This window comes from Scardinius erythrophthalmus (assembly GCF_964197995.2).
Source record: "Scardinius erythrophthalmus genome assembly, chromosome: 2".
Classification (NCBI taxonomy): domain Eukaryota; kingdom Metazoa; phylum Chordata; class Actinopteri; order Cypriniformes; family Leuciscidae; genus Scardinius; species Scardinius erythrophthalmus.
This window is the reverse complement of record NC_138222.1, coordinates 4745923-4773865: the sequence shown is the minus strand read 5'-3', so window position 1 is coordinate 4773865 and position 27943 is coordinate 4745923. Positions and strand designations below refer to the sequence as shown.

The 27943-nt window shown below is 36.7% G+C and overlaps 1 protein-coding gene across 12 annotated transcripts in view; it reads left to right on the top strand.

Annotated features, from left to right (window-relative positions):
* myo9aa (myosin IXAa) overlaps window positions 1–27943 on the top strand; it is a 173158-nt gene that overhangs the window by 59880 nt on the left and 85335 nt on the right. For 10 of the 12 annotated variants that reach the window (XM_081359637.1, XM_081359630.1, XM_081359629.1 and 7 more), the window contains exons 3-6: window positions 16416–16510; window positions 16628–16690; window positions 20065–20164; window positions 26757–26810. In XM_081359637.1, the coding sequence (XP_081215763.1) occupies window positions 16416–16510; window positions 16628–16690; window positions 20065–20164; window positions 26757–26810 (312 nt within the window). The remainder of the gene's footprint in view (window positions 1–16415; window positions 16511–16627; window positions 16691–20064; window positions 20165–26756; window positions 26811–27943) is intronic. The other 2 variants (XM_081359635.1, XM_081359634.1) reach the window with 1 other exon arrangement.

The window sequence follows — 27943 nt, the reverse complement described above, 5'->3', positions numbered from 1 at the left end:
TTGTGTCTAATTAATTACAAATAAAGTAATTAAAATCTACAGTACAATTAGGCATCATCATTTTGACATTTTTTTTTTCAAAATTATATACATTTAAAGTTAGCATTAGAGGTAAAGGTAATCTACATCATGTAAAAAATGGGTAATTGAGCGTGAACAATTAACATTTATTATCAACCAATACTGATTAATTAATAAATCCTAATTATAGGTTGATGACCTTTATGAATATACTGTACAACCACAACAACACTTTTTAGCAGTGACTTCTGGGTCTGATCTATTGAGTAAGTGCTGCTGTGTCAAAACAAACAGTTTTTTGCGGTCTAAAACTGTGGTTTGGGTCATGCTGTTCAGCTGTCAATAACGGATTGGTTTATTGATGCATTAGCAGAGAACAGTTCCTAATAGCCTTCGCCTTCCGGTCTGAAAAGACGGCACCACTCATTTCTGATTAATGGATTGTTAGAAGCCTGAGCTTTATCATCCACACCGCTATCTGTTCTATTACAGTGTGCAAGGCACCCATAAAACATTAGTATTGATTTCGTGCTTGTATGAGCCAGTGTAATAGTGTTGTATAGAGCTGCACCATTCTGGGTAAATTGAGAATCAATCTTTATTTAAAATAGAGATCATGATTCTGAACAGACCACTGAACAAAATAGCTTTGTGATTTACTAGAGGTTCTGTCAAAATGTTATTTGCTGCAGTTTATTCAAATTTATTTTTTTTTAAATCAGTTTTGAGAGAATAATAATTAAATGACTCACTCTTAAAGTCTTCACTTGTTTCATTACTGGATGATTCAGTGTTTTGAACGGATCTCTTGAATGAATGATTCAATGACAAATACATTTAAGTCACTTGTTGTATGATACCATCTTTATTTTAAATATGAAGTTACTTTCAAAAGGTGATTTACTCTATTTTGATCGCTAACATAGGCATCAGTGTTTATATCCGAACTATAAACTTTAATCCCAGTACTTCTTTGATAATTTGAATGATTAACACAGAAATAATGAGACTGTGCGGTTGAAAAGGCTGTTTATTCATACATAATAAATGCTCTTTCTTGTCATTTATGAATCAGATTGCGTGTGTGTTTGAATTGAGATCGCCATCTTTTGCTCTTTTAACTCTGATTTAACATCTTCCTAATTTAAAGATAATTGATCGGTCTCGTTTAAAGAACGGCGACTTTATAGTAGTGTAGTTGTCAACTACCACATAGCAATATTTTAGCAAAACTAAACCACTATTGAAATTCTGGTGGATATTATATGCCAATAATTTATTTCTTGTAATTTATTTCTTGTTTTCGCCTATAACGGATACATATATTATGAATCTATATACATTTTCACTATGACATACTCTTTCGAAAGACTTTTAAAGTGTTAAATCTTTAAATGCCATAATTTAAGTTAGTAGATGATGATCTTAATCTTTAAATAGGCATTAAATTGACCAATAAATTTCCAATAGTGGCCAATACTGATCAATAATTACATTTTATTTTTAATTGAATGATTGTAAGACATAAATAATGATACTGTGTGCTTGAAAAGGCTGTTTGTGTAGATGTTTCATACCTATATACGTGATAAATGCTCTTTCTTATCATTTAGGAATAAGATTGCGTGTGTTTGAATCGAGATCGCCATCTTTTCAACAACGATAACAGGAAACGGACAGTTTTTCATCAACTAGGATAATGTGATTTCCTCATCTTTGAGGAAATCTCTCCAAGAAACCTCATGAAGAGCAGTGAGTTTTCGGCGAGTGTTCCTGTGGTCTCTGAATCTGAGGAGCGCGGATCGCTCCTGTTACATCGCCTTGAGGAAACACTACGCCATTGTTTGCTGAGGAATTCACAGGGAATTTTGTGTCCAAAAAAAGGAGGCTTAGCTTCAACCGGACCCCTCCATTGTGCATTATTCACATTTTGTCACATTTACCTTAATGTTTGGGTCACAAATGCCATTTTGCATCGAGATGCATTTTTTTATTTTGGGAAGATCAACTCTTTAAAAATGTGGCCTTTTGAGAAAATGACTCCATACGCATTAAATCCTGCCTCTCACCCACTTAGGAAACAAAATACTCTTACATAACAACGAGTCAATAGTTCAGTTTTAATTCAGAGACTATTGGATTGTGCGTGTTCTTCTTTTCCGGTGGTTGTTTTCCTCACATGACTCTCTTGGGATGCTTCAGGAATTAGAGAATGATCGTTGTTGAAAGCTACACATGCATCCATGCTTTGACTCCTGGGGAAGTGATGTATCTTTAAAGATGTACAAAGTAGACTTGTCCAGATTAATTAATTTGAAATGCATTTAAAAAGTAGTATATATATATACTGTGAATTTTTGTCCAGACAAAGTAAAAAAAGAAAGAAAAGAGGATAAAATAGATTTTAGATAACAATAGAGACTAGACTTTTTCATAAAAAAAAAAAAAGTTGCATAAATCAGCCCTGTCATATTGACCAGCTAAATGATATGGGGTTAGAATTGTTGCATTTTTCCAAATAAATAGATTAAGATTCACAAAAATTGATCAAATTCACAAATAAATAGATTAATATGCACAAAGAAATTTAAAGAATTTCACAAAAATGTATAAAACTCACAAATAAAATGCAAATAGATTTGCAAAAAAAAAAATACAAATGTTTTTTCAAATGAATCTCTTTTCATTTGTTTGTGAATCTCAGTCTATTTATTGGAATAATGCAACAATTCTAACAATTAAAACCCCATAAAATGAGATCAACATTGCACTTGACATTTGAGAAATGTCTGTCAGTCGTCATCAGACTCGTGTGACTCTCGTGTTTTTGACAGCAGATGTTTGTGGCCACCCACATCCCGGCTCGGTCATCAGCTGCGCTAATTTTAGGCTCTTTGCATGTCAGGAAGAATTGTAAACTTGCAGGCCTTTCAACGCAGAGACCTTGATGGGACTTTGACATAAGTTTCCTCCCAAAGCTTAAAAACAAACTCAGCAAACCATCTATTAAGCACTTCTTAGATCCTCTGTGCACCTGCTTGGAAAGAATCCTTCTGTAAATCATCAACAAAGCATTCAAGCTCTCAGTATGAAGTGCACCTGAATGAGGGGCTGGAGACTCTTTACCATTAGAATGACACAAACACATCCGTATCTGTGGTGTGTGCTATTGTTACCTTGGGATACTGAGCCTTTAAATAGTATTTGGCAAGGTGCTTTAAAGCAATTAAAATGAAAATGTTGTTAAAGTCCCCCTGTGGTGAAAATCAAGTTTTTAATGTTGTTTATGTGTCTATGTGGTGTTTTTAATGTGCTTTAAGACAAACCATGTGTAAATTCATAAGTCGACAGCATTGCTGAGTATTTTCTCCTTAAAACTGCAGTGAACCAAAGACAGTCTCAAAAACACGCTTTGAAATCGCTGGTGTTTCTGACGTCACAAACTACCTTGTAACCAATCAGATCAACGTGTGATCGTCAACCAGTGGATCTAGTGAGTGGAGGCGGGGCTCATTTGCATATTCATAGAACCGTGTATACTAAATGAGGCGTGTAGAGTTACATTTAATATATTTTAAGGCATGACCATTTTTTTTCAAGGAAAAAAATGTTTAAATATGTCATTTTGTGTGCAAAGATGAGTTTTAAGGGATACAATTATTGACTACATTGAGGACTTTACTCATGTTTCTTTCTTCCATCACGAAATGACAAGAAATGTTTGGCAGAATGTTCACGCTCCTCTTTGCCATGCAATGTTAATATGATCATGCTGCATAAAAGACAAAAAATAAATAAAAAAATACCATAAGAAAGTTTACATTCTGTAATAGTGGCTTTTTAAATGTAGCTTAGTGGGCTTATCAGGGTCAGTGGCGCTGTTCCCAATAAGAATTATTCCAAATAACTCAAGACCTAAACATGAGTTAGACGAAACTACACTTTAAAAAAATAAAAAGTTGAGTTAACTTAAAAAATAAAGCATCAATCTGCAAAGCATTTTTGAGTTTTCTTAACTTCACTAGTTGTGCCAACTAATTATAAGTTACTCATAATAAATTACCAAAGTTTGTATTTTAATTTAGTTTAGTTATATAGTTTTTATTTTTTGTAATCTCAACCTTTTATACATCAGATAGTTCAGTCATCCTTTAAAAAAAGTGTCTGAAAAAAAAAAAGATTATCAAGTAGTGTATTTAAATGAAAGTCAAGTCAAGTCATCTTCATTTATATAGCGCTTTTAACAATGTAGTTAAGTTATTTCCATCTAAAGTTAGTTTTAATTGATTTGGTTCCGTCGCAATGATCATTTGTTATTAAATTAGGGGCCGCTAAGACGACACCATTCCCTCTACACAGACTTTAAACGCGAACCTGTGAGAAACGCTGATGGCGTTCACATGCGCATTAAGAATGGGTTCTATAGTTATGTGCGTTTGAATATACGCAGGTTTGGAATTCCATACAAGCCAAGCCTAAACAAAATACTTGTCTTTCCTTATAAATTTTGATAAGGAATTTTATTTTATTTGTTGCTTTGGGGTAGGACCGCGAGACGAATTTTCCCGACAACGCCTTATCTGTAGAGTGGTAGTGGGATCCTCCATAGGGAGAGACTAGTTGGCACTTCAGCACTGCGTTGTCATCGGTCCAGGCGCAGGTCATTCGTCAGATCTGGATACGGCCTGGATCCGGCAGGCTGCAGGAAAACCTCGGGATAAACACAGACACTAAAATTAGCGTAGATGCCATTCTTCTCATGATGTAACGAGTACATCAGGATTTTTGGGAAGTGTTCCCGGTTCTGGCTGACCTAATCTATGCAGCATAACATTAAATTATAGAAGTTTATAATGTATTATGTGAAAGCGAGGTCAAAGAGATGTGTCTTTAATCTGGCTTTGAACTGACAGAGTGTGTCTGCTTCCCGGACAATGGTAGGAAGACTGTTCCAGAGTTTCAAATGATTTATGTTCCAAAGTAACAAATGATTTATGTTTTTATTAATCTAGTTCAGTCATGAAACTCAACTAAGGCTGATCGGTCCTTTACATGAAATCTAGCAGCAGTGGAGCAGATCTAGTTCACCAATACCAAATACATTGCCATATTAAGTAGCATTGCTATATTCAATAACATGTTAAAATTGGTCATGATTGAATTATATATATTACAAAATAAACCCCCAAATGTGCTCATATGGGTTGACGCATTACGAACTGATAAACACAAATCTTAGATGAGTGAATTTAGCCTCAGGATAGTAATAATCAGTGACTCAAAGCTTTGTCTCTGTGTATTGTTGTTGCCTTCGGACTGGATCATGAAATAAACTCATCACACATGCACCTGTGGGAAACTATAAAGGTGTTAAGAGACACTCTATATCCCTGAAGGATACAGAAAATCTGATTACTAGGTCCACATTGAATTTGTTCAATGAAACATGTAAAGTGGCTAAATAATATTTAAACTTTGGATTCGAGCAAAATATGTGGAAGACTGAATCATAATGTATGATATCGCTTCACACTTACACTTAAAAAAAAAAATACTAAAAAGTTTCCTCTTTTTTAATTTAATTATCCAGTAAATGCAAAAGAACAAGTGACCGTTCTGGTTCCTGGTCATTGGGACCCCGGGGGTCGAGCAGAAACTCAAACTCGGCTCTTGTCAGAGTGTGTGTTTAAAATACCAGCCACACCAATGAACTCTGAATAGACTGCAATCACAGGGAAGTGTGTTTGTTTTTCTGTGTGTAAGTTTAGAAGAAAGAGGTATTTAAAGAATTGGCACATTGGTTCTGTTGCGTAATTGTGACTGGATAAGTGGAAGGATGTAGCTTTCAGCTCGGAGTTGAAGGAGCCGCGACTCACAGACCAATGAAAGATAAGAGCCTAAACTTCCCTGCGTGTGCTGAATGAGGGACGTCGTTATACACCCAACCTCGATTGATCATTCATTAAATCATTTCAGATAGGGATGCGCGATATATCGGCCACCATATCGGTATATGTTATCGTTATCGGCCCAATAAAAAAAATTTGGCCGATATATTAAAGCTGATAAGTAATGTATTATTTCCTTCAGCTGAGACGCTTCAGATGTGCACTGTTCACCTTGATGGTTTCGAATTTCTTGGAATATGATTGGAATCACTTCAAAAAAGAAAAATATAGATTATATATGTGCAAGTCTGTCATATAGGCCACATAAAGTTATAATGAGAACATCATTATAATTGTGTGCTTGGGACATTTAATGGTGAGACTTTTGTTTTTGTAATCAGGTTATATTTAAAGATGTGGATTTATCGGCCGATATATCGGTTATCGGCTTTCAAATATATAAAGAATTATCAGTTATCGGTATCGCCCCAAAATTTTCAAAACTGTGCATCTCTTGATTTCAGTTGTGTTCGACTCTTGGTGATTCTATGGTAAATCTCTTGCCATACGCAGGAGACTGTCCATCAATTTTCTTGCCGATAATTGTCTAATTGATTGAAATCATGACACTTATACAATTTAAGAACAATTTATTAAAAGCTTTAGGATTTCATAAAAAAATAAATAAAATAAAATAAAATTGAATTGTTTGTAACACATTTGAAGTGTTAATTTTTAAGAAATCCTGTGTTCTCAATTTTTATGGGGGATTTATGATTTAATACACATTTTATAATCAAAAAAGGCATGAAACATTACCAATTTAATGAATCTTTTAAAGTGTAATCAAAAACAAAAAATAACAATCTGACTATTTGTCAAACAATGTGCTGGACAACAGAGGTTTACTCTTAAAATAAATACATAAATACATAAATAAAAAGTTACATTTTATTATTATTACTACTGTGCAATAGAAATATATTTCTGTCACAATTTCTTCAAAAACTTTATTTTGATGGGTTGTCATGAACATGTTGAGTTTCTTTGTGATATGATATGACGATAGCTTTACTTTTAATGGGAAAAAAAAAACAAGATATCCATGAAATTAAACCATGCCAGTCATTCACAAACAGAATATGCAGACTTCATATTTAAGTAGCGATCTTTTTGCGCTTTAATATTCACAGACACTAGTCCATGTCACTATCTGATTAAATATACAGCCCTACTTTTTATTAATTCTCAAATTTTCCAAAATTTCGAAACATTCCGTGTCATACTATCATTGCTACACGTAACTTCTTTTCAAAGACTGGATTCTGTCCATGTTTTCCACACAGTGGAAATATAGGCCCCTGAATGTGCTGATTTTCTGCTTTCTCTGCTGTATTACTGGCATTAAAGGCAATATGTGACTCAAGAACACAAGACTGATCATCACTCACAGGAACACAGACCCTCGTTTCACATCACGGACTAATTGCTGCGAGGCACTAATGCTTAGACATGGACTGCTATTGAAAGCTGAGTGATGTGTCATGAGGCATCATATGTCTCAATCCTCTCCCAACATTTGTTTATATCTTCACTATAAATTGGACAGTTCGGTGTCTGAAATCGTATTAGATGAAGCACTTTTAAAACTATTGTAAAATAGCTGTAATACTTGCATCTCTGTCTCTAGGACAGTGATTGAATTCTGTAATAACACGTGTCCTAACCAGACGCGATAAGATTCCAGCGACAAATAATGTGTCTGTCCACACTAGACGCGACTGCATGATGCGTCAATCAATCAAAACCCACAGCCAATCAGAACAGTGTGTGGGCGGAGTCTCGCGGCGAGTGCCCGGCACCAGAGAGTAATCTTGATGGCATTCGCAAGAAATTGGATAAGTAGCTACATAATCAATTCACAAATATTACACCATTTAAACATTATTAAAAATACATCAGGCTACTGAGTTACTAAAACAATCTTTGTCAAAGAATACACTTGTTTGTTCACAGTTTGAACGTTCTTGTTTCCATTTGTTTAATTTCAAGATCTGAGGTGAATTATCCGTCGTTGCTTTTACAGCTTCAAAGCTGGAGCACTAAATGATATTCAAAGTCACAATACACGCTTTAAACATTAAATAAAGCACATAAACAGTACCTGAGATTATCATCACCACACTTTGTGTTTGTTGTTCCAACGCGACGTCGCAGAAAAATAGAAACCGTTTCTAAAATATAATCGCGTGTCGCCATCGCGCCTGGTTAGGACAAACACTCTGATCAACATGAATGGTGTAGTTAGGACACGGTGTGAGACTTGCTGTTTCTTCCTGTTTTCGCCAGGTTTGCAGATGTCTAATCTGGATGCACAGATGCATTTGCGTGCCAAGAGCATCACATACATACTTAATGCTGGCCGATGTCAGATGTGTGAAGGTTTAACTCTTTAATTGCATCCAGCATTGGGAGCTTTGGTGGAGGGTTATATAATTATGTAGCAGATGTAGATGCCAGGGTTTCTGCAGTGCAGACGTCTGGGTTGTGTCCCAAATCTATAGGTCCCAATCCCAAAGACCCTCTCCATGTTGCTGAAAGATCCGGAGAGAAACACAGGTGCTGTGCTCTCATGTGTTCGTTTATAAAACTCTCAGCGTTTGCTCTGGATGACATGTTACGATTTGTAGCTCAAGAAAATTAATTGCACGATTTCTTTGACATTTATCTCATTTTAGTGCATAATATATGACTTGGGAATTCAGTTTACATGCATCCAGCTTAGGTTACTGTATTTAAGGGGAAAATAAAATCTCTTCACCCCAAAATTAAACTTCTGTCACCACTTCTATTACTTCTATGATGTGTTTTTTTTTAAGAGAGAATATATAAAATATCTTTGTGTTCAGAAGATGTACAAAAGTTTTATGGGTTTAGAAAAAGCCAAAGAGGACAAGGTTTCAACTGAACTAAGCTATACATTTTAAACACTTACATTATGTTCTCGCTCCGCACGCGGTAAATGCACGTTCTTAAATGAGCGAGGTTTTCTAGCGAATTTTGTCAGGGCAGTATTTTAATATTTACGCTAAGTAAATATGAAGATACATAATTATGAAGATGACAGGTAATTCACATCTTGCTAGTAGCCTATGCAAACATTTCTGCCCGTTTTCGCGTATTGTCAGCCTCTGCTTTTCTGTTACAGATTGAAGCGCGTGACACACCGCGCCGTTAATTTCAAGGAAGAATAGACTATTGCAAATTTCTGGTGTTATTTTTGGGATTGTTTGGGGCATTCTACAGCTCTTCTTCAAACCTTTCAACACAGAATCCACCTCAGATTGCTTTTTATCAATGCACAAATCGTAAAAAACGATTAAAGGGGTGGTATATTGCCCTATTCACAAGATGTAAAATAAGTCTCTGATGTCCCCAGAGTGCGTATGTGAAGTTTTAGCTCAAAATACCCCACAGATACTTTTATATAGCATGTTAAAATTGTCACTTTTTGAGGGTGAGCAAAAATGCAGTTTTTGTCTGTCCCTTTAAATGCAAATGAGCTGCTGCTCCCGGCACAGGGGGCGGAGCTTCAACAGCTTGTGTTCTTTTACCTCACACACACATGCACTGAACATTTCAAAAACTTTTAGCCTTTTATGTTCAAACAGACAAAGACGGAGAGCTGAATTTATGTAGCTTATGTGTAGTTATCTTCAAGTCATTGATTAGCATAATCTGTCATGATTATGTAGTCCCTACTAGGGCTGTTGGAATGAATTCCGAAATTCGAATATAATTCGAATATTTAAAAAATCAATACTATTCGAATGCTGAAGTTCCAATTCGAATATTGCTTTATGTATATTTAAAAAAAAATGCAATCTTTCTCGCTTACACGCATGTGAAAATGAAATGCTTTTGTTTCGTCTGATGAACAATAACGTTTTTGAATCGTAACACAATTGTGCACGTTATCCACGCTGTATCATAACAATACAAAAATCGCGGAGAGCAATGTCTCCACGGAAACGGAGATCACCACTCCTGACAATTTGATTCCCAGTCCACACTACAATGTGAAAACGGAGTTTTCAAATGTATCCACTTTGGAGTGCGTTTACAAAAAAAGCTTCGTTTTCATTAATAAAAACGCTGTCTCAGTGTGGACGGAAGGCCAAAACGGAGAGAAAAAAGATACATTTTCAAGCGAAAACGTTTACCAGCTGTCCGCTAAAAGGGGTTAACAGACAAACTGACACAGTTTATCTGTGAAGATATGAGACCGATCAACATCACGCATTTGCATTGGCGATCCATAAGACTGTGTAATGTCGTAAATATTAATAATAGGATGAATTTGAGCATTTAATATTCGAATATTATTCGAATATTAAATAAAATAAGGAATGGAATTCGAATAGTATTATAGAGGAAGATTGACAGCCCTAGTCCCTACCAGCAGTTTGTTGTAGTCCTTAAAAAGTGATTTAAAAAAAAAAAAGAATATATGTCCCTTTGCTTTGAACTTCGAGCATTGTAACTTTGCAGATGTTGTTTATGCTCAAACAGCAACATTACACACTAACTAAAGTTAAAAAAGTGAAATCATAATCAACCACCCCTTTAATACTATCTGTTCCTAAATTCTGATTGGGTGGGCAAGGCAGACGTTTGGGTGGGCTCAGCCGGGTCACATACAGCAGCCGCTCCCATTACAACAACTGACTGCATCCCACAGATAATATAAAGACACTCAGGAGAATTGACTCCATATAGAACGTTCAAAACACTCACACACACCCCAGCTCTGTAGTGCAGCCGTTCAGGGCTTCCTTTTGTGTCTTTGCGCTGTAATCCAGGAAAAATGTCCTATTTTTGGAGTGAGCCAAACGGTGAGTCATTTAAAGTGCAGGACGTGCGTCTGAAACCGAAAGGGGAATGAGTGCTGTTGTAATTTTCTAGACACAGTCCATATGGCATAAAGGTGATGGTGGAGTGCCAAAACATTTGGAAGACGGGCTCATTCCTTTTGAGACTGATTTATAAAGCGCAGTAAAACATCACATTTTGTGTGTGTTTGTCTGTGAATTAGACGATCCACCAACTTGACCCTTCATGTACCATCTGATGTGCACTGCGCACAAAAAGTCATGGATTTTCTCAAAACGGTTTGATTCAATGTAATTGGCTGGCTTCACACTGCTTTCAGGAGTCAAAGTGTAGCAGTCTACCAGGAAACAAGTTTGTGTTTACATTTCTCCAGGCTTCTACAACGAGCTCAACGAGTTGCTGTTGATGTTACGACTGGTTGTTATCTTTCATGTAATTCCTTTCTTCTGTCATTTTTAATGGTTTTCTGAATCCAATTCAAGAAAAACACTTACTTACTAAGTTACTCAATTTAAAGTGATTTTTTTCACCCCCAAATTAAAGGAACACTCCACTGTTTTTTTAAATAGGGCTTATTCATCTTCTTTCCTACATTTAGATAGGTGGGCAAATGCATTTTTGTCTCAGTGCATGCATTGTTTTAGTTTGACAGGGTCGGTGCTAGCTTAGCTTAGCATAATGAATGGAATCCTTTGTTGCCAGCTAGCATGTCCTGAGTAAAAGTCATATAAAAAAAACAAAAAACCCACCTAATTACTTCTTGTGGCCTGCGTATTCACAATGAGTACAAATAGCGATGCAGATTAACACTAGGCGATTTCCTAGGCAGATATTGACTTATATATTAAGGACTATATTAGGGGGAAGCACAGGCGAAGCACTGCTACTTGGGCGTGATATCTCTGCGCCCAAGTAGCAGTGCTTCGCCTGTGCTTCCCCCTAATATAGTCCCAAGTCAATATCTGCCTAGGAAATCGCCTAGTGTTAATCTGCATCGCTATTTGTACTCATTGTGAATACGCAGGCCACAAGAAGTAATTGGATGTTTTTTTTTTTTTTTTTAAATCACTTTTACTCAGGACATGCTAGCTGGCAACAAAGGATTCCATTCATTATGCTAAGCTAAGCTAGTGCCGACCCTGTCCAACTAAAACAATGCATGCACTGAGACAAAAATGCAATTGCCCACCTATCTAAATGTAGGAAAGAAGATGAATAAGCCCTATTTAAAAAAACAGTGGAGTGTTCCTTTAAAAAATGTTCATCATTTACTCTCCTTAATGTCGTTCCAAACCCGTAAGACTTTTGTTCATCTTCGGAACACAAATGAAGATCTATTTGATCAAATCTGAGAGATTTCAGTCCCTCCATTGACAGTCTACACAACTACCACTTTGATGCTTCAAAAAGTTCATAAAGAGATTGTAAAACTAATCCATATGAATTGAGTTTAGTCCAAATTTTCTGAAGAGACTCGATCACGTTATATGATGAACAGATTGAATTTAGGCTTTTGTTCACATATAAACCGTGTTCAGTGGTGTTAGTCAGACTAAACTCACTTTGCTGCCAGGGAATGAACACCGTGTGACCCAGTGTGGACTGCGTCGGGATGTTCGCTAACAGTATCATCATGTATTTCGAACTTCTTTTTACCCCTAACTTAGCGAAGAACAAAAAAGAACTTTGGCGTGAGTAAATTGGGGCTTTAAAGTTTCGCTGTAGTCAATAATTGTATCCCTTGAAACTCACCAAAATTACATATTTAAACATTTTTCCTGTGGAAAAAATTTCTTCATGCCTTAAAATAGCTTGAATGTAACTCTACACCCTTGCTTCATTTAGTATACGTGGATTCATGAATATGCTAATTAGCCCCGCCTCCACTCACTCACAACAGCTCACAGATTCACTCGGCCAACTTACTGAGGTAAACGCTGCACAATGTTATCGCTCTTTACAACGTCAGAAACAGCGGTAATTAATATGACTAGCCTTTTGCTTGACTATGTTATCAAGCAGCTAATAATGTGTTGCTAACTATGTTCCCGTTCTCAGTCTGCCTTCTAACAATCATCAGAAACGCTTTGAACAACTCAGAACGTCAGTGGAAAAAGGCATGTACTGTAGTTCATCATAACATCGTAATATACCTCATACACCCGCTATATTGCTAAATCTACCTGATTTTTCATATCAACAGAAAAATTTACCGGGATAACCTGGCATCTCTCGAGTCTCCCCTGCTAGTTTGGTGTTAATGATATGCTAAAGCCCGCCGGGACATTGATCTGATTGGTTACAAAGTAGTTTGTGACGTCAGAAACACTGGCGATTTCAAAGCGTGTTTTTGAGACTGTCTTTGGTTCACTGCAGTTTTAAGGAGAAAATACTCAGCAATGGTGTCGACTTATGAATTTACACATGGTTTGTCTTAAAGCAGATTAAAAACACCACATAGACACATAAACACTTTAAAAACTTGAGACTCTCTCACACATTGCGAACTCTTTGTGCTCCTCACATGTGTGGAGGATTATGGTCTTATCAAACTGAAACTGTTTTGAGAGTAATTCTCCTGTGACGGCTCTCTGGCCCAGTGATAATATTTACCTGATGTGGTTCATTAGAAGACCACACGATCAGAGCGGGTTGTTGTGTGTTTGTGTGAGCGACACAATGCTGTAATGCTTTCAGTTCTCAACCCCTGAGATCCATTCAAAAGCTCTTACCCTGAACATATCACACCAAAACATGTTTGCTGAATGTTCCCCCTGTGTCTTGTGCCGGGAAAAGCCACAAACTTCTCATTCCTGCTTTTGATGTCATTTTATTCCGTCCATATGTGTCAGAGTAATTGTGATGAATTTGGCTACTCAGTAGTTTATTCACTCCTTCAATTCTCCAATGAGATCAAGACCTTTATCTCAAGACAAAAGCCCTTTGTGTGTTTGTTTTGTCTGGAGGATTTGCCGCTGCCAGTAAGCAGCAAAGCATGATGAGAAAGCCTTTCAAAACGGGCCTTTCGCAACATTAGCCTTAACGTGATTATTTGAGCTAATATTGCACACTTTAAATTCCAGCCATACACTAACATTAAAATAGATATTTTAAGGCTAATATTGTAATGCCAAACAGTGGTTTGCTTTACCGCATATCGTACATATAATGCTTCTAACCACAGGTCGAGAGCTGTAGTTTCACCCACACAACTTTGCGATGCTTTTTGCAAATGTTCGTTGAAACTATGGTTTTGGGATAATGGTTGATAATGGTTTGCTAACCAGTGGTTCTGGGAAACTCGCTCTTGTATGATGATATGTAAATCTCAGCAGATTTTAATGGCAGCCGTTTCTTGCAGTAACAGACCTGCCAAGTTCATCCTCACTATTATTCTCTCCAGGTCTGTTTAAAGTTTCTTTGTCTCCAGAAGGCCTATGATAGATGTCAAGTGTCTTCTGATTTTAGAGGCGACACTTTAACGGCTGAGTTTTGTCCTCGTCTGACCCCTTTTCCTGGAGCGTCCAGGCCTCTTCCATTTAGCGTCCAAGTACCCTACATTAAAGGAGTAGTTCTCTTCAGAATGAAAATGTCCTGATAATTTACTCACCCCCATGTAATCCAAGATATTCATGTCTGTCTTTCTTCAGACGAAAAGAAATTAAGGTTTTTGTGGAAAACATTCCAGGATTTTTCTCCATATAGTGACTTCAATGGGGTCCAACGGGTTGAAGTGTAGTGCAGCTTCAAACTCTCGACACGATCCAGCCGAGGAGTCTTATCTTGACAAACTATCGGTCATTTTCTAAAAAAATAATACACATTTAAATACTTTTTGAGTTAGTCTTTGTATGTTTGCTTTGTAAACACTAGGTCTGTTCTTACGCCTACGTCACACTTGACCTTTCAACGTGATTACGTAATGTGTGGCGCATCACAGCTAGTGCAAGATGAGCATTTGTGGTTAAAAAGTATATAAATGTTTATTTTTTTTAGAAAGCGACCGAAGGTTTGTCTAGATAAGACTCTTATTCCTCGGCTGGGATCGTGTAGAGACTTTGAAGCTGCACCACACTTCAACCCGTTGGACCCCATTGAAGTCACTATATGGAGAAAAATTCTGGAATGTTTTCCACAAAAACCTTCATTTCTTTGCGACTGAAGAAAGAAAGACATGATTATCTTGAATGATGTGGGGCTGAGTAAATTATCAGGAAATTTTTAATTCTGAAGTGAACTACTCCTTTAATATGTCAGAGGAGTAACTGTGCAACATCCACTTGATGTTTGGCATGTGCTGTTCATCATGAAGGGCTAAATAGACTTTTCCAACACATGTTCCAGAGGCCATTTGTAAAGTTATCTCCGTGTTTGACGTAACCTTTCCTAGACAATTCAAGACATTACTTAACATAGCTTGTTAGCTGCGTCACGATGGGTGTGTGTGTGTGTGTGCACAGACTGTTACAGTAGCTCATGGCTGTCAGCTGTGTCGGTGGTGCCGCCTTGCATTTGTCCTTTCTTCCCCTGAGAGCCGTAAAACCCCTCTCTGAAAGTCTGACTCTCGACAGGGCGGTGTGTGTGTGTGTGTCTTGCTGTGAGATTGACCTCGGCAGCTCATTCCACAGAGGGATTTGTTTACATGTGGTTTAGCTACAAATAACGAGAGGGTTCATGTACAATACTGCCCTGTTTTTCAATAATAGCGTCTTGTAAGGCTGTGTTTCTCAACCAGTGAACAATCTTCAGTTGCGTTTGCAGAAAGAATTCCAGGTGCGGTTCATTCTCAGCCAATTAGATTCCATTTAGCATTTGTATTGGTCAGTCGGAAGTCTATTCTGATTGGTTGATAACTTTTGACAACGTTTAATCCAGAAGCGAAGCGAATTTATTTCTAGTGCAAGAACACGGAGAGATTCGCGAGTGCACAGGACACGGTTTGAGCGATAGCAACAATATCTGAGCGAGAGAAGAGGCAGTTTGTAAAAGAGCACTGTTGTATATTGGAGAGGCACGTCCAGTTTTGAGATTCGAGCTCGTGCATCACTTGCTCTTGACATTTGGCATCAAAATAATGCCATATGTTGTTAGTGATATTCTTACAATGTACGTTAAATAAAGTGTGTGTGTGAGCGAACCATATTTTGAAAAATAAATTTGAGTATTCATAAAAATTAATGTTGCAGGGGAAAATCCGTCCCATGGCCAAACCGGCTGAAAACCACTGTTGTAAAACCTGTTGCATTATTATTTAAATATTTTTTTATGACAATTTAAGTTTGTAGTTGCAATTAGTGCATTATGGAAAAATTATGATATAGGCCTCAAGGACTGTTATTTACAATTTAAAGCATGTATATTTTAATAATTTATATTCTACTTTTTTAATACTCTTTATTTTAAGCTGATTTAAATACTACACAAGCGTTATACTATATCAAAGGGGCTTCAGTTGAAAATGCAGTTGAAATTTAATGAGCAAAGAATAAAGTTTCAACTGAAGCCCACTTTGACAGCATATTTTCTGTTATTCATTCTTTTACATTCATCCATCCATCCATACATTGATAATTGTCACCTCTCTTATGCTGTTTATTTTCCCTGTGTTCACAGGCGTTTGGCAATGCTAAAACGGCCCACAATAACAACTCCAGTCGTTTTGGGAAGTTCATCCAGGTGAACTACCAGGAAAGTGGCACTGTTAGAGGGTAAGAGCGACAGGTGTTCCCGTCTGCAGTGTTGTTATAATAATGAAGAATAACTATAATAATAGTGTGTAGAAAGGTCTGGATCCCCTGTCTAATCTGTTGGTTGTTCTTATCCAGGGCATATGTGGAGAAATACCTACTGGAGAAATCCCGGCTCGTCTATCAGGAACACAATGAAAGGTAGGAGATATTGATGATTTGTTTTGTACTCATTTCGACTGTTAAAGGGGTGGTATAATGCCCTTTTCACAAGGAAATGCCCTTTGATCTCCCCAGAGTGTGTATGAGAAGTTTTAGCTCAAAATACCCCACAGATATTTTTATATACCGTATTTTCCGGACTATAAGTCGCACTTTTTTTCATAGTTTGGCTGATCCTGCGACTTATAATCAGGTGCGACTTATATATCAAAATTAATTCAGACTGAGATGAACCAAGAGAAAACATTACCATCTACAGCCGTGAGAGGGCGCTCTAGTTGGCGGAGTTGTTCAGAAGCGACACCAAGGGATGAAGAAAATTATTTGGAATGAGATCGCGGGAGCTTGGTGAACTTGTTTACTGGTAAATTTCTTATTGGACTCGCTGGCTTATGTTAATTTAGCCTATTCAGCCTCCCAGGTATATGTTCTTTATGCTATTGTGTAGCTGAATAACTGTTAATGTGTTGCGTTAACACACCGGACACCTATTCAGCCTGTTGTTCTGTGTGCTAACGTTACTGTGTAGTTGAATAACTTGCCTATATTGATTAACTAAATGTCTGTTCTTGGTCTTGGATTTTGTGAAATAAATTTCTAAATAAATGCGACTTATAGTCCAGTGCGACTTATATATGTTTTTTTCCTCTTCATGACGCATTTTTTGACTGATGCGACTTATACTCCGGAGCGACTTATAGTCCGAAAAATACGGTCACATGTTAAAGTTGTCACTTTTTGAGGGTGAGCAAAAACGCAATGTTTTTGTGTCTGTTCCTTTAAATGCAAATGAGCTGCTGCTGGTTTATGTAAATTCAAGGGTTGGTGCTGTCACTAACCCAGGAGGAATGTGGTGTAGTCCCAACCAGCCGTTTGTTGTAGTCCTTAAAGCAACATTAAGGAACATTTTTTACCTTAAAATAATGTTTCCAAAATTGTATCAGTGGTTCATCAAGTCGTAACAGGGTGAAATTCGCTTTGCAGCCCTATATCTGCTATAACCACACTATGCAAGTTTGCCAAACCGGGTTGCGTTTTTGTTTTGACTTGCTTTTACGGCAAGAGTTACAATAGTCATTATTTCGTTTTCTTCGTTTCTGATGTCGCAATACATCATACTTTCATGAAATAATGCAACATACTCTACCCTTTCTGTGGACATCGTTCATTCCAAAGCCGGTGCTGGATAAACAGCGAGCGTGCGACTGTGGCGAAATTATTTACGACAGCGGTAATGGACAATTCTGCTTCCAACCTGTAGGGGGACCGAAGAGGAAAAGTTCCTTAGTGTTGCTTTATAAAGCGATTTCTTTAAAAGCAAATATCTCCCTTTGCTTTGATATTTGAGCATTGTAACTTTGCAGATGTTGTTTATGCTCAAACAGCAACATTACACACTAACTAAAGTTAGAAAAGTGAAATCATAATCATCCAGCCCTTTAAGAAATGATGTCGGCTACTGAAGTGAAGTATTTTGTAAATTAAATCAACATTATTATACTAGGCTAGACTACAGTTTATTTAAACTGAGGAGAGTGTAGATTTGGTAGGAGCTCATGAGGAAATAAATCCAGTAGTGAACATGTGGGAATCATTTCTCCACAGTGTTCAGTTTATGTGTGAATCTCAGCTTTATCCCGGCTGTCATTACCGGTCTCACTGGTTTCATGACATGAGGGTTTATGAAGGAAACCGACCATAATTTCCTTGTTTTTGCGACTTTGGTGTAAATCACAGCAGTCATGCTTCAGTTTCGGTGCAGTGCTTTATCCGACTGAAACCAGCTCAAGATCATGTGATAAAGTGACAATCAGTAAAGCTGTCTCTCTCTTTATGTCAATCTCAGATTTTGTTGTCCTGATTAGTTTTTGAACTGGTGTTCAAAATAGTGCTGCACGATACATAGGATTAGGAATAAAACCAATATCGCAGTGTAACTTTGTGCGATTGTAAAAACGAGTGCATACATCAATTTGCTAGCAACCTGTCAAAGCTTGATGGTTTAAAGAAATTAAGATGCAAATATTAGTATTTTAATTGTATTGTTGTACTATAAAATAAAAGATTCTTATTTTATAGTACAGTATTACAATATAATTTTAAAATATATTTCTTATTTAGTTTTAATAATAATCACTTTAAAAATCACAATTATTATTATTTTATACTGAATTGGGCAAAAGCAATGGAAATGCAAATTCAAAAAAAAGGTTGCACACAAAAAAGTATCTGTTTATCTGTTGCACACACAGATAAACTCTTGAAACCTGTCGTGGCTTGTAAAGAAGGGATAGTTCACCCAAAAATGAAAATTATGCCATAATTTTCTCATCCTCAAGCCATCTTAGGTGTATATGACTTTTCTTCTTTCAGCCAAACACAATCGGAGTTATATTAAAAATATCCTGGCTCTTCCACCTTAACGTCGTCATGAAATGTAAACTGTGATTCGTCTTTTCTCTGTCTGTGTTTGACAATAAAAAAATCTCATTCTCATTACCGTAACAACATCAAAAATTCATTCTCATTACCATAATGACAATAAAATGCTAATTTCCATTACTATAATGACAATAACATCTCATTCTGATTACCGCAATGGCAATAATCAAATTCTTATAATTGTAATGACAATAAAGTCTCATTCTTATTACTATTAATGCCTTCCGATTATTAGTATTGCAATGCATATTACAGTAGCAGAGCAACACTTCTTGAAACATTTCACTAATTTAAAAAAAAAGTGTTAGCAAAGGGGCAATATTAATTCACAAATAAAAAACAATATGGAAAAATAATATATTATTCATAATGTGTTAAATTAATGAAAATCATGGGGAAACTAAGACATTACATAATGCTTTAGTTATGAAGAAATGTGTACCAGACACAAATAAACTAAATGTCATTTCAATGAGGCCATTCATCAGTCATTTGCAAAAGTGAGCAACACTCTCTTGACATCAGTACATTTATCATTATATTATACATTCATTATGATGCCTAACGAGGAAGTCTTAGACTCTTTCTTCTCTATCTCTTCTCTGACATATATATCTGGCTGAAATAACTTGATTGAGAAAAAATGTAGGATGGGACTTGATTTTGTCCATCAGGATTTGTTTGGATCATTTGCTGGATGTTGTTTGCTAATTGCTGCGATATCATGTGAGTGAAAGTTTGTTTGCCCATTGGACTGACTCCCATTGATTTGTAGAGGCTTCCCAAAACTGACCCCTGACCCCTGACCACAGCAACAGGCTCAGCAGACTCAACCCCACTGCAACCCTTGAAGTATTTATAGCCAGATATATTCATACAGCGCCTGACGTTATATGGGTTTGTTCTTTTAGGAATTACCATGTGTTTTACTACCTGCTGGCAGGAGCGAGTGAAGAGGAGAGGACCTCGTTCCACCTCAAAAAGCCTGAAGAATATCATTACCTCAATCAGGTACGACCTCATCCCACTGCATGCACTGTACTCTCCATCAGCGACCTCATTTACAACCAGTGTTGGGGAAAGTCACTTTGAAAAAGTAGTGCATTACAATATTGCGTTACTCCCTTAAAAACGAATTGCGTTATAAGAAACATAAAAAAAAATTACATTACTTTGCGTTACTTTTTTCTCACCTGGTTCTGGGTGTTATTTTTGGCCCTTTCACACCAAAATTGAAATAAGAAGCCTTTCAACTAAGAACTTTCAACACTTACTTCACCAATAAAATATTAAGTCATTTTTAGTAGTCAATATAAAGTACATTGATCAATAAAGTGAGATTAAATGCATACAAATATTTGTTTTATTTAACATTTAATTATTGGAGGGTTGCATAGTCTGATTTTGCATTTGACACTTTTTATTTTAGTTTTTATTTTGATGAATACTGAATCTTTTTTTTGTGCAAGTGAAATGCATGATCACATTTAGTCTAGAACTACAATAACCATCATGTTCACACACAACACCTCTGCACTTACGATTGTTCTCAACATTGGGGACGAGAGAGTTGTCAGTCAATAAATGGGAAAACAAAGTAACTTGCGTTACTTGTTTGAAAGAGTAACTGCGATATTTTGTTGTACATTTTAAAAGTAATGCGTTACTTTACTGGTTGCTTAAAGTAATCTGATTACGGAACTCAAGTTACTTGCAATGCGTTTCCCCCAATACTGTTTTTAATTACTGTTAACCTTCCTCTCTGAAGATGCGATCACAAGAGGTCAGCTGAGACACAGAGCTGTTCACACCTGGTACTAACACGCGTCTCCTGTGACCACTTGCGATTGAATTTCCTTGAGAGGAGGGTCACTGATTTTATGACCACTTACTTTGTCAGTGTGTGACTGCATGTTGACGGAAGATGTCCCGTGAAGTCTTGTGCACATTCATGTGTGGGCTTTTCCAATTGGTTGAATCTTTTCTTTTCAAGCCTAGCTGAGAAAATAAAATAAAAAGATTGCAGGAGTAGACGGTTCTTCATTGACTTGCGGTGCTTCAAGACACATAAGTGCAAGCGATATATACAAAGGCTCGTGCCTCCGTCAGCTTCTCGAAAGGTGTTTTGAGGGATCCCTGTTTACACCTGGAGCTGTCCATATATGACTGAATATACTGGGATGGTTTTTAAAAGGGTAAAAAGAAAATTCTGGGTTACACTTTATTTTAAGGTGTCGTTGTTACAGTGTAATTATATATTTAAGTACTGAGTAATATTAAGCAACTACATGTACTTACTATAGGGTTAGGGCAGGATTTGGTTGAGGGTTAGTTGCATGTAATTATGCATAATTTACTGTTATTACTATGGTAAGTACATGTAACACATGTAACAAGGACACTGTAAAATAAAGTGTTACCAAATTCTGTTATAGGCTAAACTTTCTTTCATGGAACACAAAAGTAGAGATTTTAAAGAATGCTCATGCTGCTCTTTTCCATACAATTAAGGTGGATTTTGTCTTTCAGTCTTCAGAAAGTTACTATGATAGAATCCAAAACAATAATACTTGATAACAGCTGACATTCTACTGTAACTCCTCCTTTAATAGCAGGTGTAAACCGGGTCTTTGAGCCAAGTGAATGGCTTGCTCAGAGAAAAGGCAGTGTGTCAGGACTAGGGCTTTCACTATGTCATGTTCACTAGATGAAAGAATTCACAATAACTATATCATCACGATTATCTATAGATGATGAAAAATAAGGCAGTCAAATTAATTATTTCCTTTTTTTTATTTTTGTCAGATAGTTACTAGTGCTGGATTATTTACGTTATACCATGGTCTGTCTGAATACTCGATTCTGATTGGCTGGAAGGTGTGCATTAAAACCATGTAATGCATAGGTAGTTTAATCACTGTTCTATATTAATATATATTGGTCCTTTCAAAACGCATACACACACACACACACACAGAGAGAGAGAGCGGAGATCGCACTGCGCACACACAGAAACATTCAGGAGCACAGAAACTTGTTTTCCCGTGACTTTTATTAATAAAATAGCTTTACTACTGAATTGCTATATTATATTTCTCTGCAACGAGGGGGTAACATCCCTGTTTTTGAAGTAATTAAACTCACAGCTTCATTGTTAGTAGAGAGAGAAACTGCACCGATGCAGGTAATTCACACACACATCTCTCTTTCGATAATGAATTCAAATAAATGCTTTAATTCATTCATGCAAATAAGTGTAATCTTACGCACTATTTTATCTCTTTGTCTGATTTAAAGCTTGATCTAACGAGCTGTCACTGACGAAAATAACCGTTGTTTTTACCCCTCAGGCCAAATATTGCACTACAAACACCAATAACAGCTTTGATTTGTCAACGCTGGCAAATGACCATGGTATAAGAGGGATAATTCACGGCTAGCTTTGCAATAAACCATTTCAATGTACTCCACTTCGCATTGGGTGGAACTTTCCTCCACATCGTGCATTAAAATCGTTTAATTAGCCATAGATTTTCCCTTACATATTATTATCACATTTGTAGTGATGACATCAATATTTAATATTTAAATATCACTGTTATCATCAAGACCAGTATATTGTGACACCCCTAGTGAGGACCATTGTTGCACACACACACACAAAAAAAAATCAACAAAGCTTTGTTGAGAACATTGGATGGCCGCAGTTTGTGTGCTTTGCCCTTGTAGAGTCAGTTTTTGTCAGTCATCTGCTCTCTGAGGCCTATTGACGGATTCACTCTCACTAGGCAAACAGGAAAGTGGGGAATATGGAGGAAACAGATTCCAGTTCATTCCTCTCAGCTGTGGTCTCGCACACAGAGACGCTTTAAAACCTAATCCGCCCAGAGAAAGCAGGCCTGTGCTCCTAACATGCCCCTCATTTCCATAACACACACCTGCCTCATGCTTTTGTTTCTATGTGAAACGCTGTTGCATGCAGGCGTCCAGTCTTTTGTGTGTGTGTGTGTAAATGTATTTTTGTCTAATTGTTAAAAGGATACTCCCCCCGAAAATAAAAATTCCCTCATCATTTACTCACCCTCATGTCATCCCAAATGTATATGACTTTCCTCTGTGGAACACACACAGAGATTTGTAGATAAATAATTTGTTTCTGAGTCCATATAATGAAAGTGGAAAGGTCTCTTAAAGCTGACGCTTCAAAAAAGTGCACGTGACGGTAATGCATACAACCCCAGTTGATGAATCAGTGTCTTCTGAAATGCATGTTTATGAGTTCACGTTGAATTCTGAATAGACAACTAAACAAAATAACATGTTACTAGAGGTTCTGACAAAACTTTTTATTTTATTTTTTAAATCAGGTTGCATGAATGATTCAATGACTCACTCATAAAGACTTGACTAGTTTCATTACTGGATGAATCAGTGTTTTTCTAATGAATCTCTTGAATTAATGATTCAATGGCAAATACATTTTGAACAGTCACTTGTCTTTAGTCACTTGACAAATCTTTATTAAAGCGTCAAGCCACTTTTCAAAAGGTGAAATTTTTCCTCTATTTTGATCTCTACTGTAGACATCAGTGATGATATCCAAAATATTAACTTTTATCCCAATTCTTCTGTGATGATTTCAATGATTGTAAGACAGAAATAATGAGTTTGTGAAGCCGTTCTCTCTGTTCTCTCTGAGTCAGAACACAGATCTGAATGTTCGCTGAATCGCTGTGATTGTACTTGTCAAAGGTTTAATAGACAGAGTTGTCATTTAGGAATAAGATCAATCTTTTAATGATTAATTATGCAGCTCTACTTCTCAATGTGCTGATTGACGTCAAGCATGAACTCATAAACCTTTGGCTGGAAGCAATGTTTATATATATATTTTTTCAAATTCTCACACAAACCTATCGTTTTGCTTCAGAAGACATTGATTCATCAACTGGGGTCACATGGATTACCGTCATATTCGTTATGTATGATTTTTGAAGCGGCAACTTTGAAAGAACAAAACTTGCATTACAGTAAATGGACTCAGAGATTCTTATAAAAACAACCCTTCTCTTTGTGTTCCACAGACTAAAGAAAGTCATATACATCTGGGATGACATATATAATGAGAGAATATTCATTTTTGAGTGGAGATAATTCTATTAAATGTTCTGGAATAATAACATTGCATGTGTTATTAGATGTGTATGTTTTCATTCGTCTGAATGTGTTTTTGTATCTCATGTTGTTCAAAAAAAAAAAAAGAAGAGCTTTCTCAAAACAGCAAGCTCCGGTCTGATTGGATAGCTTTCACATTGCACTAATTCAAGCATCGTAACCAAAAATATCAAATCTACTAGTCTGTCGTTGAACGATTTGACCAGCATATGACAGTCACAGAAGAGTCTCTGTCAATAGTCCCTCTTTTTGTCCCTGATCTCGTGCGTCCATCTGTCTGCTGGCTGTACACACACATTCCTCTGTATATCAGAATCAAGATATTCTGTTCCTTAGAACTATATGCAAAACTCAAAAGCTCCAGTGAACTGAGAAACTTAATAAGGAAGAAACTTTAGAGGTGTGAATTCTTGCCATTTTTTTTCCAAATACCATTATAGTGTCTCTTTCTTAACTTCCGTCTCTAATGTCTTAAGGCCTCAAAAAATGTGGAGAATTCACATAGAAAAAACATCCACAGAAATCTATGCCAGGTTTTGACTTCTAGATTCAATCTAGCCAATTATTTTGCTTTGCTAACGGGCAAACCGGTTTTGAAAACTGGTTATGCAAGAGCAGATACTAAATGTTATTAGATTCTCGGTAACGCTTAACAATAAGGTTCAACGTTATTAATGCATTAGATATTATGAAGTAACAGTTTTACAGCATTTATTTAATTTAATTTATAAATATAAATGAACTGATTTTTTTTTTTTTATATATAAAAATAAACAGTAACTAAGATTCATAAATGTTAGCCATTATAATGTTAGCCATAACTAATGTTAACATATTCAATCTGATTGTAAAGTAAACCAGATTCTTTATGAATTAACTAATTCTTTAGTTTTATAAATCTGCATGAATGTAAATAATTTCTCCATCTGTATGAAAATAATCTAATCTTCATATAAATTGTTTCTTCACCTCAGTGTGTGCCATCTTTTGTCATAATCCATCTGTTGTACATGTCATTTTATATCTTTGTCTTGTCAGATTGGAATACTATACTGTTCAGTATTTAATAAAACGGTAACACTTTCGTTCAGGATCCAATTCTCACTATTAACTTATTATCATGCATATTACTAGCATATTGGCTGTTTATTAGTGCTTATAAAGCACATATTAATACCATATTCTACATCCCTTAATCCCAAACTTAACAACTACCTTACTAACTATTAATAAGCAGTGATTAGGAGTTAATTGAGGGAGTTAATAGTTAGTTAATAGTGAGAATTGGACCCTAAACTGAAGTGTGAACAATACAACTAATTTTATTTAATAGTAGACTGTGTGAAACAGTTTGTAGTGTGCAACGATAAACATTTCAAACCAAAGCATTGAGTTAAAAATGCATCAGTGAGGACATGTGACCGCTATCATCTCTAAAATAACTCATTTTAAATAGGCAGTTTTGCAAAATTGTTAAGTCCAGTCACAAAAGTAGTTAGGGAAGTCCATTGCATTGTGGGATATCACACAGTGTACCAAATGTAGTCGTCATCTGGGTATTAAGCTGCGTTCACACTACACGCGACCAAGCGACGCGATACCATTCATTTTCAATGGGGAGCGGGCGACTTCCGGTGACACGCGCGGTCGCGACCGTTGGCGACTGGATGGGGCGTGTCTGGCGACGCGACAAAGTTGAGAAATGTTTAACTTTATGCAAATGAAGAGCGACTTTCGCGAGCGACAACCAATAGGAGTGAAGTCAGTGGAGCCGTCACTCTTCAGTGCAGCGTCTGACCGAGGCAAGATGAATGAGAAGTTTATTTTAGCGGTCAGAAACTGTCCAATAATTTATGATATGTCTCTGTGTACATACAGTAGTGCTCGTCGTGCTGACTCCGAGCCCGAATGGTTTCGTGGACTCAGAAAGACCAGTATTTGCCCATTTTCTGCAGTTAAATAGCCGCGATAGCACAGGGCACTTGCTGTTTCTCATTCATCTTTAATATTATGCATTTTATGTACTGATCCCATTTATATTTAGACTTTTCCTTCCAAAATGTTAGCTTGTAGCGGCAAGAAAACAGATTTGTTGTCTACATTCTACAACACGTAACATCCGTGAATGTCACTCACAAACATTACCTAGGCAACCAGAAGTGAGAACGCCCACTAACGACCTCATCGCCAGCCACTGGCGACATGCAGCGATAAAGTCGCTTGTAGTGTGAACGGGGCTTTACATGTAATATTGTGCGCATACTGAAAAAGTAGTATGACAGTATTCCAGTCTGAACATTGCCTTTGTCTTCTTAACTATAGCATGTGTCTATATTCCATAATGCTTTTGTTCTCCCACTTAAAATCAGCATGTGTTTAGCAGGCATTGTGTGGAATGTCGCTCTAATCCCATCTACCTTACTTCCAGATGACAAAGAAACCTCAAAGGCTGCACTGGGAAAATTACTATGAGAACGAACCGGTCAGTATTGAAATAGTGTGTCGTTGCTGTACACAGACGAGTCCCTGGCTCCACAAATCACTTTCCATAGCTTTCCCTTCACACAACACACCACTCCCATCCTCGGTGTGTGTGTGTGTGTGTGTGTCTGTGTGTGTGTGTGAGGCTCAGGATGTAATTAGTGTGCTCGCTGCATCTCTCTGGCTTTCTCTTAGGCTGGACATTTTGTTTGGTCATTGTGTTTTTGAGGTGTTCCCTGGTCTGGCGTCATGCAATTCGTCTGCCTCTATAAATAGTCTGAACTCTGGGCAACTCGGTCAGATCTCCATTGGCAAGTAAACACTACAGGCGATTGGATAAGAGTGATAAGCAACAGTGCAAACACGGTTTATTTGCATTGGGAGGGAGTTACAAATGTAAACTTGAGATCGTAGGCCTGCGATGATAAAGAGAACTGATTCAGTGCTTTAAATACTAGTTTTGTTTTGACTTTTCGTTTAATCTCTACCATATTCCAGTGTACCAATTTTGGTACCATGGCAAGAACGTTTGGAAAATGAACGCATTAAAACAGCATGTAGATATCAAAACAATTTCACATGGTGAATTGCTTTAAAAAGGTATAAAATGAAGAACAATTAAACAAATCACATTAGTGGCAGATATATTAGTCTGCATTTACACTCCAAAACTTAATGCGCAGATGTATAATTCATAGATGTCAATACAATATCACAATATCGACTTGGTACAGAAGTACTGGACTTTTTACAACACTATTTGGCAACACTTTATTTTACAGTGTCCTTGTTACATATTGTACTTACCATAGAAATAACAGTAAATTATGCATAATTACATGCAACTAACCCTCAACCAAATCCTACCCTAACCCTAACCCTATAGTAAGTACATGTACTATTATTATTATATATACCATTATAACTACATCATAATCTAGTAATTATGTCTTGGATTTGAAGCCTGTGGGGCGAGCGCACCACTTTGCAACACTTTGAAAGATGATTATAACTAAACATGTTTTCATTTCCTCCTTAAATAAGAATATCTCTGATGTAACTTTTCGTAAAGCACCGTTTACAACTCTACTATGCCTTTAACCCGACCTTTATAGTGGTTCTACCGTGAATGGG